At 39.8% G+C, this 15417-nt stretch overlaps 1 protein-coding gene across 1 annotated transcript in view; it reads left to right on the plus strand.

The window, feature by feature from the left end:
• bckdhb (branched chain keto acid dehydrogenase E1 subunit beta) overlaps positions 1-15417 on the plus strand; it is a 59110-nt gene that overhangs the window by 14423 nt on the left and 29270 nt on the right. The window contains exons 7-8 of the mRNA XM_046045121.1: positions 1179-1276; positions 2894-3004. Coding sequence (XP_045901077.1) covers positions 1179-1276; positions 2894-3004 — 209 coding nt within the window. The remainder of the gene's footprint in view (positions 1-1178; positions 1277-2893; positions 3005-15417) is intronic.

Genomic DNA, 15417 nt, shown 5'->3' on the forward strand with positions numbered 1-15417 from the left:
CCTCGCTTAAGATAAAAACCACACATTTGTCTCAACGAGGCCATACTGTTTTGTGGGACCTGAGAGTCCACTTATTAAACCATAACCCAGTTTTCATAATTCAATTTTAACATTCTGCAAAATGCTATTATTCCACTCAGCCTATTTTCTGTCTTGTCTGGATATGATTCACCCAAGCCATTTATGTTGTTGTAACATGTTGAGTCGTCGGGATGGGCAATTTTTCTTTCCTTGACGGCTTCCCGAAGGCTTTAAAGGATCATGGAAGTCATTCAAGGTTTCCAGAAAGGTCTCAAACCCAGCGTCTCCCCAGAGTATTATTACTCAGCCTATTTGTAATTTTGACTTCATGCATTGCCATGTAGGAATGCTTTTAGCAGTTTGGTTCCCCCAAAATTCACTCACACTTTTTCTGTGCTTTGTGTGTTTTGCAGCCAAAGCCGTAATGGTGAATGAGGTTCAGAGATAGTTAAAAGACTACATTGGGTGATTATATGTTGTGTCTGGGCAGTATAAATATTGCTAATAAGCTGCATTTTTAAAAGTGATGGCAGTTTGAGTTTATGATAAGTTTTTGCATTGTAATGATTTCCATGGCCGTGCTTCAGTTTTCCAAGACGTTATGAACTATTATTCAAACCATATACTTACATGCACTTTGTGTTGGAGTTTGGTTCAAAGAGAGGCGGGCTGCGAGGCTCCCCTTTTTGGACTGATGTCCCGTTTATGTGGTCCCTTTTCTGATTGATATCCCAACCCACCAGTGTTTTGTTGTCAAGATTAATTAGGGTTATGGGATTGTAGCTGGCAGCAGATATCATTAGGTCATGCATTAGATTATGCTGATAAAAGCACACTCAGTCTCAGTGAGAGACAAGCTTCTGGAAAAAAAACATGAAGAAGCGTTTAAAATGGGCCAGATAAAATGTTTTAGAGTAGGAAATTGTGTTATTTCACGGTCTGTCATTTCACGAGCTTGTCATCTAGTGTATCATTTAGAGGACCGGTCAGTTGGCGATCTAAGTATTTTACATGAAAACCTCAGGGTACATAGTGAAATGATTAATCACTGTTCAGAATAGACTCTTGTTTATTTTGCGCATGTAATGTATACGTAAGCACTGAGGGAATATTAATCTGTTATTGAATGTGTGTGTGTGTGTGTGTGTTTCACTTAGTGGAGCAGGTTCCTGTGGAGCCCTACACCATCCCACTTTCGCAGGCAGAGATCCTACAGGAAGGAAGTGATGTCACTCTGGTTGCCTGGGGGACACAGGTAGGCGATCCCGTACATCATCGACAGACCGTCAGTGGGTGACTTTAAGTTGTCATCTATCTTTGGATCATTTTCCATGGCCACAGGCACAAAGAAGCCCAATCTCGTCTCCATTAAATGATGTTTAAAGCCACAGAGGCAAGCAGAGGATTAACTTTTAAGTCTATCACAAGCCCCCTTTGTACCAGCAGGGGGTCTCAGCCGGCAGCCTGCGGCTGTATCTACCCAGACATCTCCACAAGGCTGTTCTTGGCTCTCCATGTGTTAACACTTCATGTCTGCTGCACACTTTCCATTGTTGCATTTCTTTTCATTAGAGAGATTTTATTTTCTGCAGCTCGGTATCAAGGTGCCTGAAACTCACCAGGAGTAATCTCTGACTTGGATTGTACCCAGCCACTTGAACGGGCTTATCCGGGCCGTAATGCACCTGGAGCATTGATGGGGGGGGGGGCCGTTGACGTAGGAAAGCTCTTCTTTTTGAAATGGCTCCTTTCCTGTCTCATTACCAGTGCTGCACGATATGAGTAAAATCTGCCATGTGCAATAACACTGTTCAATATTGCAATCATACGATACAGCAAATAAAAAAAAAAAAATATTGAAATGTGCATATGTGTCCAATACAGAGAGCAGGGCAGAGACTGCAGTGTGATAATTAATACTACGGTTACCCGTTTAATACTGAGTTTCGGTAACTATCAAATGATTATTTTTATTCATTACATATTAGGCAGTCTTTTGCCATGTGTTAAGCCTATTCATATCGCCAACGATGAAAATACGATTTCAGCACTACACATTACTTTCCTCGTCTGTCTGGCCTGTGCAGATGACAGTAAAGAAGACTGTTTGCACTGTGGAGTGAAAGGACGAGGGCCCAATCCTAAGTTTCTGTACAAGATCCACTTTGCTAAAATTAATCATTCCTTCATAAATTCTTTGTTATTGAGCTTATTTGTTAGCTTGAGGCCAGGGCCTGTATCTTTTCAAACTGGCTTGACTGTTGACAACTCTTCTTCTAGTTGTGATGATTCAGATTTATCAAAGCAATTCTTTTTCAGCCAACAATGCCTGCCAGTAATCATGGACTCAATGAACTTAAGTACTTTATTACACAAATGAAGAATTAATGGGAATAACATGCCTACCATGTTTTAAATAGTTGTTTTTAACTTTCTGCTCAATAGGCAAAGTAGTAAGTTTAAAAAATACTGGTTTGAACAGTAAGTTTAGATTTATCTACACTTTTGTTTACATTTAAAACTATGCGTTTATGTTTTATATAAAGGTGGAATAAGCATTTATTTTGTTGAAACCTCAAATCCAAAGCAAACATGTGTCAGGCAATTGTTTTTTTTGTTTGTTTGTTTTTTAGGGGGGCAATTGCAACAGCTTTAATATTATATTGTTTGTGTGTGTGTGTGTGTGTGTGTGTATGTATGTATGTATGTATATGGTAATGTGAAAACACATTTATTGTCACTCACCTTATATTTTTTATTGTCAGCCAATTTGAATTGAAAAATTTCTAATTCGCAATAAATGTGGGACAGAGAGGACTATCCAAACTGCATTAGATTTAAAGGTATTCCTTCCTTTTCTTTTTCCATTTAGATCCATGTGATGAGGGAGGTGGCCAATATGGCGCAAGAGAAACTGGGAGTGTCGTGCGAGCTCATCGATCTACAGACCATCCTGCCCTGGGATGTTGAAGCAGTTTGTAAGGTAACAGAGAGACGCGCGCGCGCGCGCACACAGCAGCCTGAGCAAAAATTCATCTTTAAACTGTGAACAACATCAAGTAACCAAAAATTCTCAAGCTCATTTTCTGTTGAGAAACAATTTCACTTATTTTTCAGAGCTTCCTTCTTGAGCCTATTAACCTGTATTCTAAAATTACTTTTGTAACATAGTCTGTTTATAGCGTTACTTTCATCTTTGGTCACAGACTGTGTAGCATTCCCAAATGATTACACTTCCTTAGATCATTTAGATGATCATTCAGCAATAAATAATATTGTCATTGAAAAGCTTCTGTTCACTGGAATCATCCCCCTACTTTTGTTGTGGCTCTGAGACAATGTTCCTCTGGACAGTGTGGTTCTCCTTGGTTCATGATAAACAGTATTCCTTCCACAGCTCGTAAGACTATTAGTTGATTTTGCCTCAGCCTTACGTAAGCTATGGCCAAAACAAATTATTTGGGAGAGCTTTGAGAAAGTAGTTGCTTTCCAGTGGGTATTCCATGTTAATTTTGTTTTGAAATCAGGGAAGGAGCATGACACAAGACAGTTTGGGGAATAGCGGCATAGACAGATTCTTTCCCAGTCGCCATTGGTGAGTGTCTAAACTAGCAGGAGAGTCTAATGTTTGAAAAGCTCTTTAGAATCAATACCAAGGTATTCACAGTGTTATATGCATCCTCTCCACCCTCAGGACACGGCTTTTCCAGTGTCATATGCTGTCTTCTTGTGTCAACACGGCCTCTTTTTGGTTTTTGCCGCTGAATCACCAGATACTTTTTAATTTTGCATATTTATTGTCCAATTTCCATGCTCCCCTGGTGAAACATACAGCTTTGTCAGTAAGCACCATGCTGCTCCTGCTGCCAAGCAAATCATATAACCAACAGTTGAGGCTCAGGCTGAAATTGCGGTAGGAGGGTAGTAATTTAATAGGGAGTAAATTGGAACTGATGGCAGAGACTGTAGTATTGTGCAGGCGCTGAAGAACTTGCAACTCAAAGTGAGCAGTAGTCAGTTACACATTGTTTGTTCGAAGAGGGGACCTCAAGTGAATGTGGTAATTTTTTTTTATTTTGAAGTAGTGTCCCATTAAAACAACTGCCATGAAATTGAATAAAGTGTTTATGTGCTGCTTAGTGTGCCTCGTGCCAGGCCTGCCACCTCAGGCTTGTCAACAACATCTCTCCTTGTCATTTCCTCCAACCAAATGCCCTCATGAATGTCTGTCGATAATAAAAACCCATAATCCAATTTGTGTGTGTGTGTGTGTGTGTGCGTGCGTGCGCGCGCAACACACACACAGATCCTGTTGCCTCTTCCATATTTGGCAGTTAAGTCATTGTTGCATTACATGGATACACTGGTATCCCTAGAGTGGTTTTTTTTCCTCTCTTCATTGAGACCCATTTTTTCTGCCGTGTTGTACTGGCTGAGCACAGAAGGAGCCTTTTTAATCAAGCAGAATTAATTCCATGCTGAATCATAATTCTTATCACCCAGACATAGGAATACACATTAAGGCCTTTTATTTTATCTTTTAATTAATCTGAAGCACATAGGCAAATATCCAGATGTGCATTAGAAAACAAAGGAGTGCTATGGTGCTGTTTAAATCAACAGAAATAAAAGGTGGTGGAATCAGCACAGCTTTGAAGGCATCAATGCAATATCTTGTTCTGTTCCTTTGATGCATAAAAGGTGCTGAAGGCATAACGCTGAGATTTACCTCTGGTGTCCAAAGGTAGACATGTCTGCTATTGTTTATTTGCAGCGCTTGGCATCACCTGTGCCTCTTTGTGTATGTTTATTTTTGACTATTTTATGACAATTTAGAGATCAAACAATCGATTTAATGGTGAAAATAATTGTCAGATAAAATAATTGTCAGTTGCAGCCCTGCAATTAGTTCAACCAGCTTCTTCCCTACTGTAATTATTATTATTATTAACCCCTTTCTCAAGAAATTTCTTCAAAATAGACACGGGCAGTGAAAGCACACGTTCTGTCATACTAGTGTACATTGAGTATCTGTATAGGTGCACAGTCACTTGCAGCCGTGCACATGCCTAAAGTATAATTTGGGCTCTCCCAGAAATAGAAATGTCCTGTACACCCTGAATGGTGACGTTTCTGCAACAATTGAAAGAATGGACACAAATGCATAAAATGAGAAACCCTGCCCTTCATGTCCTCAGTAACCTCGCACTGTGGTGCCGTAACTACAGCTTGCAGTGCAGCTGCTCTGCGCTGGCATGACATCTAAATGGTTCTGTGGGCGCAGATATTAAGAGCTTCATCACGCAGCAAACCACCCATGCAGAAGTAGTTTAAGTGGAATATCTATATAAAGAACCATTTCAGGGCTGCAAGTAATCATCATTTTCATTGCAGGTTAATCTGTAATTTGAATAATGAACTGATAAATTGTTTACTCTCAAAATGTTCTGTTATTTTTTTAAAGAGTCACATTGTAACTTCAAAGAGCCCACGGTAATGTTTTCAGATTGCTTGTTTTGTCTGACCAAGCAGTTCAGAATCAAGAGATTTTTAATTTACAGTGATATAAAACAAAGAAAAGTAAGCAAATCCTCACAGAAGCAGGAAAAAGTGAATGTTAGGCATGTTGATTCTCCCAGACTATAATATGTAAATGTAAAAGATGAAATAATACCATTAAATCACATTTATGTTGCTTAACTATCACTCACATACTCAGTCTCCTGTCAGGCTCTTGGAAGAAGTCACATTTTTTTCCCCAGCATTTGGGTAACTTTTTGCTGTTTGACAGCTTATTCATATCCATCCCTTGTGAATGTTCAGTATTTGTCCTCGGGAAATTGCTGCAGTGATTTATCAGTAACCAAAATTATTGACAATTAATTTTCTGTTGACTATAGCCCAACAGAGTTTACACATTCTGGCATCAGCTTTTTTATTTTTTTAATGTTCGGAGACATGTTGTAGTTCAGCATGTGTCATGCCTTTTCTGATAACTGATGATACCAGACCATAATAACAAAGTATTGGCAGGGGCCTAGATTATATTTTCAAAACTGCAGATGATATTGTGTACTCCTGAGGCCTCTTATAGTGTTACAGCCTAGTTGACATGTTTTTTTGACTTAGTAAATAAATGGTTAAGAGTTTGTGGAGCCTTTTGTAAAGGCTGTTATCCTTTGATGAATAGATCCTTGGGACCAATGCTATTCTTAGCTTTAGAGAGGGAGTATCCAAGACATTGTGTCAACTTCTTAATTCAAAAGATTGTACACCTGGTGTCCAGCTTTTCCGGTATGCACACATCTTTGTAAAGCAGGCTTTTTGCAGCGCTTATTAACTGGCCGTCAGATGCGGTGAGGGTGCAGACAGTAAGATAGGCCGCAGACACACATCCGGCTCCTGACAGCCAATTAAAATTTCCTGTGAGTCACATTTACCTCGCATATCTCACAGTCAAGGATGTGTGCACATGTCTGTGTTGTGCGGTGAGCTGATTTATATGTAGCCTGTGTGTTGTTTTTGAACGTGGATGTATAAAATAAATTATGTGTCTTTCAGCATGAGAGATCATTAAGGCAGCACTCTGAAGGAACATGCCATCTATCTGTTTCCTGAGGGATCCATTCTGGCAGCCATCAACTATACTTGGATCTAAATATATTCAACCATCTCGTTGACAAAGGGACTCATGGGCAGAAATTGCTGTAAACGTAGAGAAAAAAATGTGTATTTTATTTTGTCCTGCTATCTAGAGCGGCCCAGTAAATGTAATAGTTGTTCTTTAAGGGATAAACAAAATGGCCGGTTTAGCTTTGCCAGACCAATGGCTCAGATGATATGCTGCGGAAAGTCTCCCTGGCTTGCTTGGTCAGTGGACATGTGGAGATGTAGTTGTGTAAAGATGCTCATGTTAGGAGCACATGCTGCATGAAAGCTTTTTGTCTCCGCTCTGAGCAGTCTGCTTCACTCTCTATTGTTTATTGGCTTTTATTGTTGTGCAGATGGCCAGTTATCAGACTTTTCCGTCCGTTCTTACATAAATCTACATTTGTTTGACTTGGCTTTGAGTAGGTCAGTCAGCAGTATTAAAGAATCTGCTCCCATTATTGCATTAGTCCATCGTTGATGATTCAGCCTCATTCTCAGGTTTTCCAGACTCCACATCCGGCCAGTGAGGAATTAGAGGCTCGGCAGGGCCTGTCCGTAATACAGTCATTGGTTCTTTAACCACGATTGGACACAGTACTCCCACAGCACCACATACAAGTCCTGTTGGGCAACAGCTCATCCACCCAGGAAACCTTATGGACCCCCCCTTCCCCTCAAGGATTTTCTACTTACTGTAAGTTCTTAACTGTGTAACTGCTCTGTCCTCCATCAAGCAAATCTGCCGTTCTAAACGGGTCTGTCCAAGACTAACCCACTGCCATCAATTGGCTGATGTGGCCAAGATGGCTACAAAGTCTTCATTTGTTTGTCACCCATAAAAGTAAAAGTCATATTTTCTATTTTACCAGAACTGGATCTTTGCCCACCTTTATCCCTCCTTGGCTGTCACTTTGAATCAAGTCAAGTTGGAGCAAAAGAAACATCTGATCTGAATTATTTCACATGCAACCCATATATGGTAACTTGTGCAGTGGCCGTTGGATTGCTTGGTTCCTGGTATTGCTGCTTGCAGTGTTGTCGGGGGGAGTGCCAGTTCTGAGCGAGCCGATTGCTTGAACATGGAACTGCTGCTTGTAGCATTGTCGAGGACCGCGATATGGCTGCTCGCTCCTGTCGACTTCACACTCAACACGGCACTCCCATGGGTCTTCAGCAATCCACCCACCAAGTGGAGTCAATCAGATGAACTCAAGATATGCACATACACATACATACAAACGGACAGATTCTTTCCTTTATAGACTTATAATGCTGATAGAGTGCCACTTATTTGGCCAAATGGACATGTCTACTAAATGTGGTTGCAATGGTACAAAGCTTTTAGGAGATATGACATTTTTTTTTGTAATATAAGCAATTTTAAATTCGAAATCTGGTGACGATGGGTCAAAATTACAGTAGCGAAAAAACTGCAAATTATTGGCACACAATCAACATGGGCTGAACGATGTGCAAAAAATTATAATTTTGCATTATTTTGACAGATATTGCTATGGTAATGGTAATATTTGCAAAAATGAAAAACAATGATGTGATTATATTTATTTATTTATTTATTTATTTCTTGCTATGGTCTGTACCAAACTACGTAGCATGTTCCCATGTCTGGTGAATATGATTTTTAAGCCCTGACATCTCTGTAGTGCCATAAGGCTTCATTTATATAATGGTATGTTGTGACACATTGAAGTTATTTCAAAAATCGCTGCTCCTACAATTAGGAAATTGCTCTTGGCAGTGTTTCGATTTTCATTAATTGTTCAGCCCTAATGGGCGTAGCTTATATGGATCGATTTGTCCACAGAATCCAGGAAAGAATTGTTATACCACTACCATCTGGTCAAATTGCACCAAATTTGACACTCCCCTGGGTCCTCAGCACCATACCAAGTGTGGAGTGGCCTGGATGAGAGAAAATAGAAGGATGTACGGACGGAGTTTCCTTATCCTTATTTTTAGATGCTTTTTTGTGAAAAGTCAGATGAGGTTGTACCATTGACGTTGTTCCATTTGTTTCTGGTGCCTCCGCTGCCAGACTTGGGTAAAAAAGCCTGCAGGTGAGTCGGCAGATTAGTTGAGTATCACTCTTGATCAGCATTTTCCTGTGCTGAAAGCGAGCTGTGCATTATTGTACACCATTCCCACAACTGACCAGAGCTGAAAGCATACTTTTCTTCTTTTTCTGATGAATGTATTCAACTAGTCCACTTTACATAACTAATACTTTTTGACATCAAGATGTAGTAGGCCAAGAGTCTGTCACTGTAAGGAGTGGTCACATCTTGTGGGGGGATAAAGCTGTTTTTATTTATTGGTATCTCTTTGTTACTCGCGGCGCTCAAAGCTGGGTCTGTTCCTAATATCTTTGCCATTCTCACTCTCTAAGTGTTGTTGGACACATCCTACAGATGTTTGTTCATTTCAACCACTGGGAGTAAGTAAGTCTTTGCACATCCTTTTTAGCAAGTATGTGCTAGCCTGTGAGTCTGCAAGTCCCATCTGATCCTATAAAAGACCTGAAGTCATACTCCATCCAAAATCTGTCTTATGAGTATTAAACACTCTCTCAGCCTCTGTGGGCTTTAAAGGTGGATGTAAAACGTTTTAGTTTGCTCCTTCTCGAACTTTGGCTGTGGCTGGGTTGAATTCTTGTTTGTCCATGTCTATCATAATTCATATCTCTGCTGTCCTCCTGTATAATTAGACTGTGACCTTGTTTACTCAGCATGCAAGGGTCTGGCAGGGTAAAAGCAGTCAGGAAGACCCCCTGTGTGGAATTCTGTGAGGTATCTAGACCTTTGATGAAGACTTCATGCAGAGAAGATGGATTGAAAAATGAGAATTCATGTGTTAAAATGGCTGTATGAATGGATCCATTTTCAATTACATACTATTGGTGACAACAGCTTTGTGTTAGGAACACTGTGGCTGCGTGACTTCTGTCGTGTATCCCTACACAACACCACAGCAATGAACATGTGGCCTGCAAACACAAAGAGGGCAGTAACTTTGAATTTGCAAGATCAGATGCAGAAGCATCATATTATTCACACTGTATTAAAATGGTGTGTGTGTATGTTTTTGATTTCCATGAGCTGAAAGCCATAATCAATATTAAAACAAAAAGTTTCAAATATTTCATTTTGTGTAATGAATCGTGTGTGTGTGTGTGTCCAAAGACTTTAACAGACATTACAAAGCCTAATGTTTTAAACAATAGCTGCTTTCCCTCTAACCTGTAGCAAACCTGTCAGAATAATGACATGTCAAAGCAGTTTCTTTATTTATTTTTTATCTCATCAAACGTGGTGAAAAATGGCCAGTGGCATTAAAATGTTTCCAGTTTTCCGTTCATCCGTCAGGTGAACGCCTGGAAGAAATTTCTTTAAGTTTTGCACAGACATCCACCTGGACACAAGAATGATTAGATGTTTGGCCAAAACTCAAGAATTAATGACCATTTTTCACAGTTCCAGGTCAGACACTGAATAGGTGACACTTTAGATGTAAAAGTCATTGATACCTCAAAATAGGTTTCTTGGCCATAATTTAAGAATGAACTGGGAGGTTCCAGATTTCACACACATGTTGACTGGGACAATGAGTAAACAATATTTAATATAGTACGGGTCCTTCCTCCATCTCGTCCGGTCTGCCTTTCGCTTCCTGCCTCATTCTGAATTTTGAACAACATCAGAATCACGTGACTGCAAACAACGTATTGAAGAGCGCCTAGCTAATTGTGATCTTGTGAATGAGTTTCACCTACAGCTCTGCATCTAAAAATGCCAGGAGAAAACAAAATCACCATTTTGTGTAGCTATACTCACATCACATCAATATAGTAATAACATCCATTTAGCCTAAATTTACACATACCTTTTTCTTTTTTTTTCTATTTTTTTTTAATTCAATTCCTTTCAAGTAATCACTACACACTGTATATTATGAGTCTGGACAGCCATGAATGTAAACTACCACTTGACAAGTTGGCAGAGGCATACAGCTGCAGGGCGGTAATTCTAGCTGATAATGTGACATCTTGATTTGCAAAACCATCTACCGAGTATGAATATTGGGCAATACCAATGCTACGCTCTCAGGACTTGAGATGGCCTGTAGGTCCCTGGTATGCCTGCTAACAGTTTTCTGCAGCTCACTGTCTTCTCTTAAATGTGTGTGAACTTCCTGCCTCAATAGATGTGTCTCTTGGCCTGCGCTCCAGCTAAGGTCCCTATGATTGCAGCGCTGCCTGGATCTCAGCCCTCTTAGTGATGCAACCAATTTGGCTGAACCTGTTAAACCCTCAAAAACACATGCAGGAGGAGTCATTTAAGGACTTACAGTGCACAAGTGCGGGTGCTTAGGAGGAATGTGCAGCAGATCTGCTTTGATTCTTGGAAGTGATGCAGGTTGCAGTGTCTGCGTGTTATGAGTGCTCTGTTGACTCACTGTAAGACCTCTTTATCAAGGCTGTGCTTACCCTCTCACCCTCTCTTAATGGTTTCAAGCTGTAAAGTGCATCCTGACCCAAAGACGGAAGGTAAATGCTGTGTATGGAAGCTGGCATGAGTCAGGCAGGACGCGGTATGCTCAGACATGTTTGTTTGTCATCCACTGAGGTGGAAAAAGACATGAAAGCAAATGGAGTGGGGCAGCCACCAGTGTTTTCTGCTCAATGTCAGGTTTAACATGTTGTTCATGTCTTGATGGCTGTGGCTGTTATTGTTTTTAATACCACCTACCATAATTATATGGGTGAATGATCTGCCATTCTAAGTGGCCATGAAGAGACTTTAGCAGTGCAGTGCAACATGGGCTGATGGAAAATATTCCAAAAGTGTTACCACATATTAATGTGGGACATAATCATTAAAACGTTGATACTTTAAAACATTTGACTGTCTGTATTAATGCAAAACTGATCCCGGCTTCTTCAGATGGAAAATTTTTTGATAATGAATAAAAAAAAAAAAAAACTGAAGCCATTTCTTTACTTACTTTTACTTTAAACCTCAACTTTAATATTTATGACTAAAAAGTAGCCTGGCTGTTGCTTTCAGTGGGAAAACCAAACAAGCAACATCAATGCACTGAGTTTTACCCCAAACCTCACTCTTCTCAACCTCTTCTGAACATGTTTTGGAAAATTTGATCTAATATGAAAATGTTTGAGCGTCAAAGTGATTGTGGTTAAGTGAGCTTTCAGTTTGATGATCAGTTTTCCTTATGACAAGAATCTGCCAGGGGTTTTTCACGTTTCCCTCTGCCACATCTGGCAGTAGTGCTTTTAATAACTCTATAATAAAGCGTTTTGCTCCATTCAAAAGTAAATGATGATGATGTCAGCTTATTAATGATCGACAAGTTGAAGCATTTATTTTTGTCAGGTGGTCAGTGGAAAAAAATTAAATGATTCCCACCACTTAAGAAGTCTGCTTTGACATCTACCACTCATAGCTAGCAGCCTCATTATCCTTGTGTTCCAGCCACTATCATGTTGAGTTATGAAAATGTGTGGAGCCCGTCCAGTGGAGCCAGGTTTCTGAATGGCCACATGGAAATTTGTTAAAACAAGTCTGCTGTCAAATACTGGTTCAGATGCACACATGCACGCTTGATGCTGTTTGCTGCATGTGTACATGGCATACCACATGATGTCGCCCACCGGTAGAGATACACCCCTCCTCTTTAGTTGAGATAGGACAGCATCTCATTACATAATCTGAACACATCACTTCTCATCCATGTTCCAGTGAAAAAGTACAGTAAAAGTGATAGCTAATTCTTTTTTTTTTCTTTTTTTTTGTTTTATTTCCAACCAGAAAGCTGAACCTTGAGCTTGTCATTATGATAATGTAGAACAGCACATCATGATGGCCTTCAGCTGATGGTCCAGGACCTGCCTGTTTCTGCTGTGTTTAGGACATGTGCGGTTATCATGAAGGGCTTGTTTTCACTGTATTTTAGACTAGTGTTATTTAAATAAGCTACAATTTTAAAAATAAAAAATTACAGCAAAACTGCAATGGATAGAAAACTTTTTTTAATGTTACATTTGAATCCATAATATGAATAAAGTCATAAGTCAGTAAGGACATAATTCATAATTTAGCTGTTTTTTCTCTTGGCTTTTAATTTTTAATTTTTTTTTTCTCTCTTGTTGCCCATAGTAATAGCTTCAAACTTAGCTTGTATATTTTCTTTTTTTTAACCTTCTGTATTTGTTGCAGAAAGAAATGAATTAATATTAAGACTACTATTAACACTCCACTACTATGTTTCTGTAACAGTTGCTCTGAAATTACAGAGGTGATTGATAGAAGATCAAGATGGCGATTTACAACCAGGTGTACTTTGTAGTTGTAGGGAGTATGAAGAAATAATTTTAGTGTCTCAGGGAATTCTAATTTGGTAAAAAGAAATGTATATCTGGTGTAAGGCTGATTTTCACAATCATTGTATTGTCACTACCAGCCATGACAGGCCGACTGCTCTCAACAACTTAACACCACATGCTGTGATTGGGAGTATTCAACTAGTCAGCAAGTGAGCCAGAGTAATGGAGAAATTGTTTGAAGTAAGTCCAGGCTACTCCTCCTGTAGTGTAACTGTCGGTAAGCAGTCTGTGGAAATACGCACTCACTGTCGGTTTTTGTTTTTAATACATCCGTGGTCTACCCTCTGTCCTTGTGATAATGCCAGCTAAAGTTACTAGAGTTATAGTTTGGTATTTGTTTGCATAATGTTAACTAAACATTTATTGTTGTAACTAAACTGCTTAAGTGCAGAAGTGGTCCTCCTTCTGTCGTTTTTGGCAGTTACCAAACAGCTTCAGGTGCAGTAACACTCCTTCTAGACTGGAGGAGGGCCAACCCCGATTTGCATGTAATCCGATTTGTGATGGGGCCAACAGACCTCCATATATAAATTTAAATTAAAGTGTCTTTAATCTCATAATCTGGATATGAGACTTTTTAAATGACAAGTGATACTAATTATAACAAATAGTTGGATACAAGCATTGTATAATTCATCATGCCTTTTCTAATGCAGTGATGTTTTTCTTCTGAATAGGTATATTATTGTTCCAGTGTCTAAAGAAGCAGTATGTGAATACCATGTGTAGAAATGTGTAATTTTAAGTTAATAAAAGACTGAGAGAAAGGAAAAAAATAAGTAATGTAGTGTTATTAAGTTGAACACTAACCATCTGCAAACACGCTCATGTGTTTGTCTAAGATGTCATGACACCCATTAGTTATTTGCCATTATGTGTCATCATCTAACGACCACACAAAATTTCACATTATTAGTCTGCATGATGTTGGAAATGTGCTGGAAATTGTTTTTTCAAAGGATCAAAGTGAGTCTGCTGTGTGCCAGAGGATTGTTACCTGAAAAACACACCAGACACTGTCTATTGGGAAAAACTTTGAACATTCAATCAGTATATCAAATGGGAGTTTTGTTCACAAAAATGTCGTGGGATATTATTGTGAGCCCACATTATTTAATTTCACAGTGTAGATTTTGCCCTTGTCTTTGTGAAACCTGGCCACAATTTTCACCCAGCGCAGTGGTGAGCAGACGCCCCTGGTCTGGAGCCCGGCCAAGGAAGGGGCCAGGCAGGCAGCCTGCTAGCGATTAGACGGGCCGTGCTCACGCCTGTGTTTCCCTTTCAGTTGAGGGGTCTCAGCCAGTATCTGCTCACTGGCCCACGACAACACTCCTAATATCTTTGGCTCACTGTCACACACACACACTGGAAACAATCAAAGTAGAAGAAAATGGCACAGGAAGAAAGTGGCCAGAGGTTTGGGCCCCACTCCCTGCATTCGTATTATTGTAGCCCACGTTTGTAATTACAATGTTAACATTGAATCGTGGACTGAACCAGCAGGACTTTGTGGAGAGAAAGACAGAAAACATGTGGGGCAGGAGAGAGCCAGTTGGGGGGGGATTTGGGGTAAGGGGGGGGTCATACGGCTTATTGGCTGATGTGTGTGTCATAACTCTGTCATGTGTGCTGCTACAACAGTGTCTCGGTGGTTATATCAGTGGAAAATTACTCATGGTTGTTTTTCGGTGATGGGTCCAGCTCCTCATTCTCTCCCCTGGTGTCGCTGGTAAAAAGTACGGCATAATGCAACACTGCAAAAAGAATAAACCCTTAACCACCACTTAACAGCATTTGGGTAATTTATCTATATTAGATGTGTACATCACAAAATTTGTGGTTAATGAACGCAATTTGTGGTCCATCAAAAATGTTTAAGATGTAGTAGTCTGCTACTGACTTCTTTTCCATTCCTCTGCCTGGCCATAGCTGATGCTCACATTCCACAGCTAGGCACTGGAGATTTCTCAAATTTTTCCCAGTGTCACTCACTGGAGAAATATGTCCAAATCCACAAATCGTATAGGTTCTTAGTTCTGTTAGACATTGAGAAAAAACTTTCGTGGTTGTTGGCTGTTGTTTTTAAGAGGCAGGCTAGCTAATGATTACCACAGATCATTCACCCACCCCAGACTGTCTCCCATACAGATCAAACAGATAAGAATAATTACCAGAGACTGTTGCAAATGGGCGCAAAAATCAAAATGAGATGTGGAAATCACACTTTTGTGTTTCAGCTCTCTCATGCAGTGATTGTTGGATAAACACTGTTACCATACTATATGATAATGACAATAATTTTTGTTATGAAACAATCCCTCTAA

This window comes from Micropterus dolomieu, linkage group LG03 (assembly GCF_021292245.1).
Source record: "Micropterus dolomieu isolate WLL.071019.BEF.003 ecotype Adirondacks linkage group LG03, ASM2129224v1, whole genome shotgun sequence".
In the NCBI taxonomy this organism is placed as follows: domain Eukaryota; kingdom Metazoa; phylum Chordata; class Actinopteri; order Centrarchiformes; family Centrarchidae; genus Micropterus; species Micropterus dolomieu.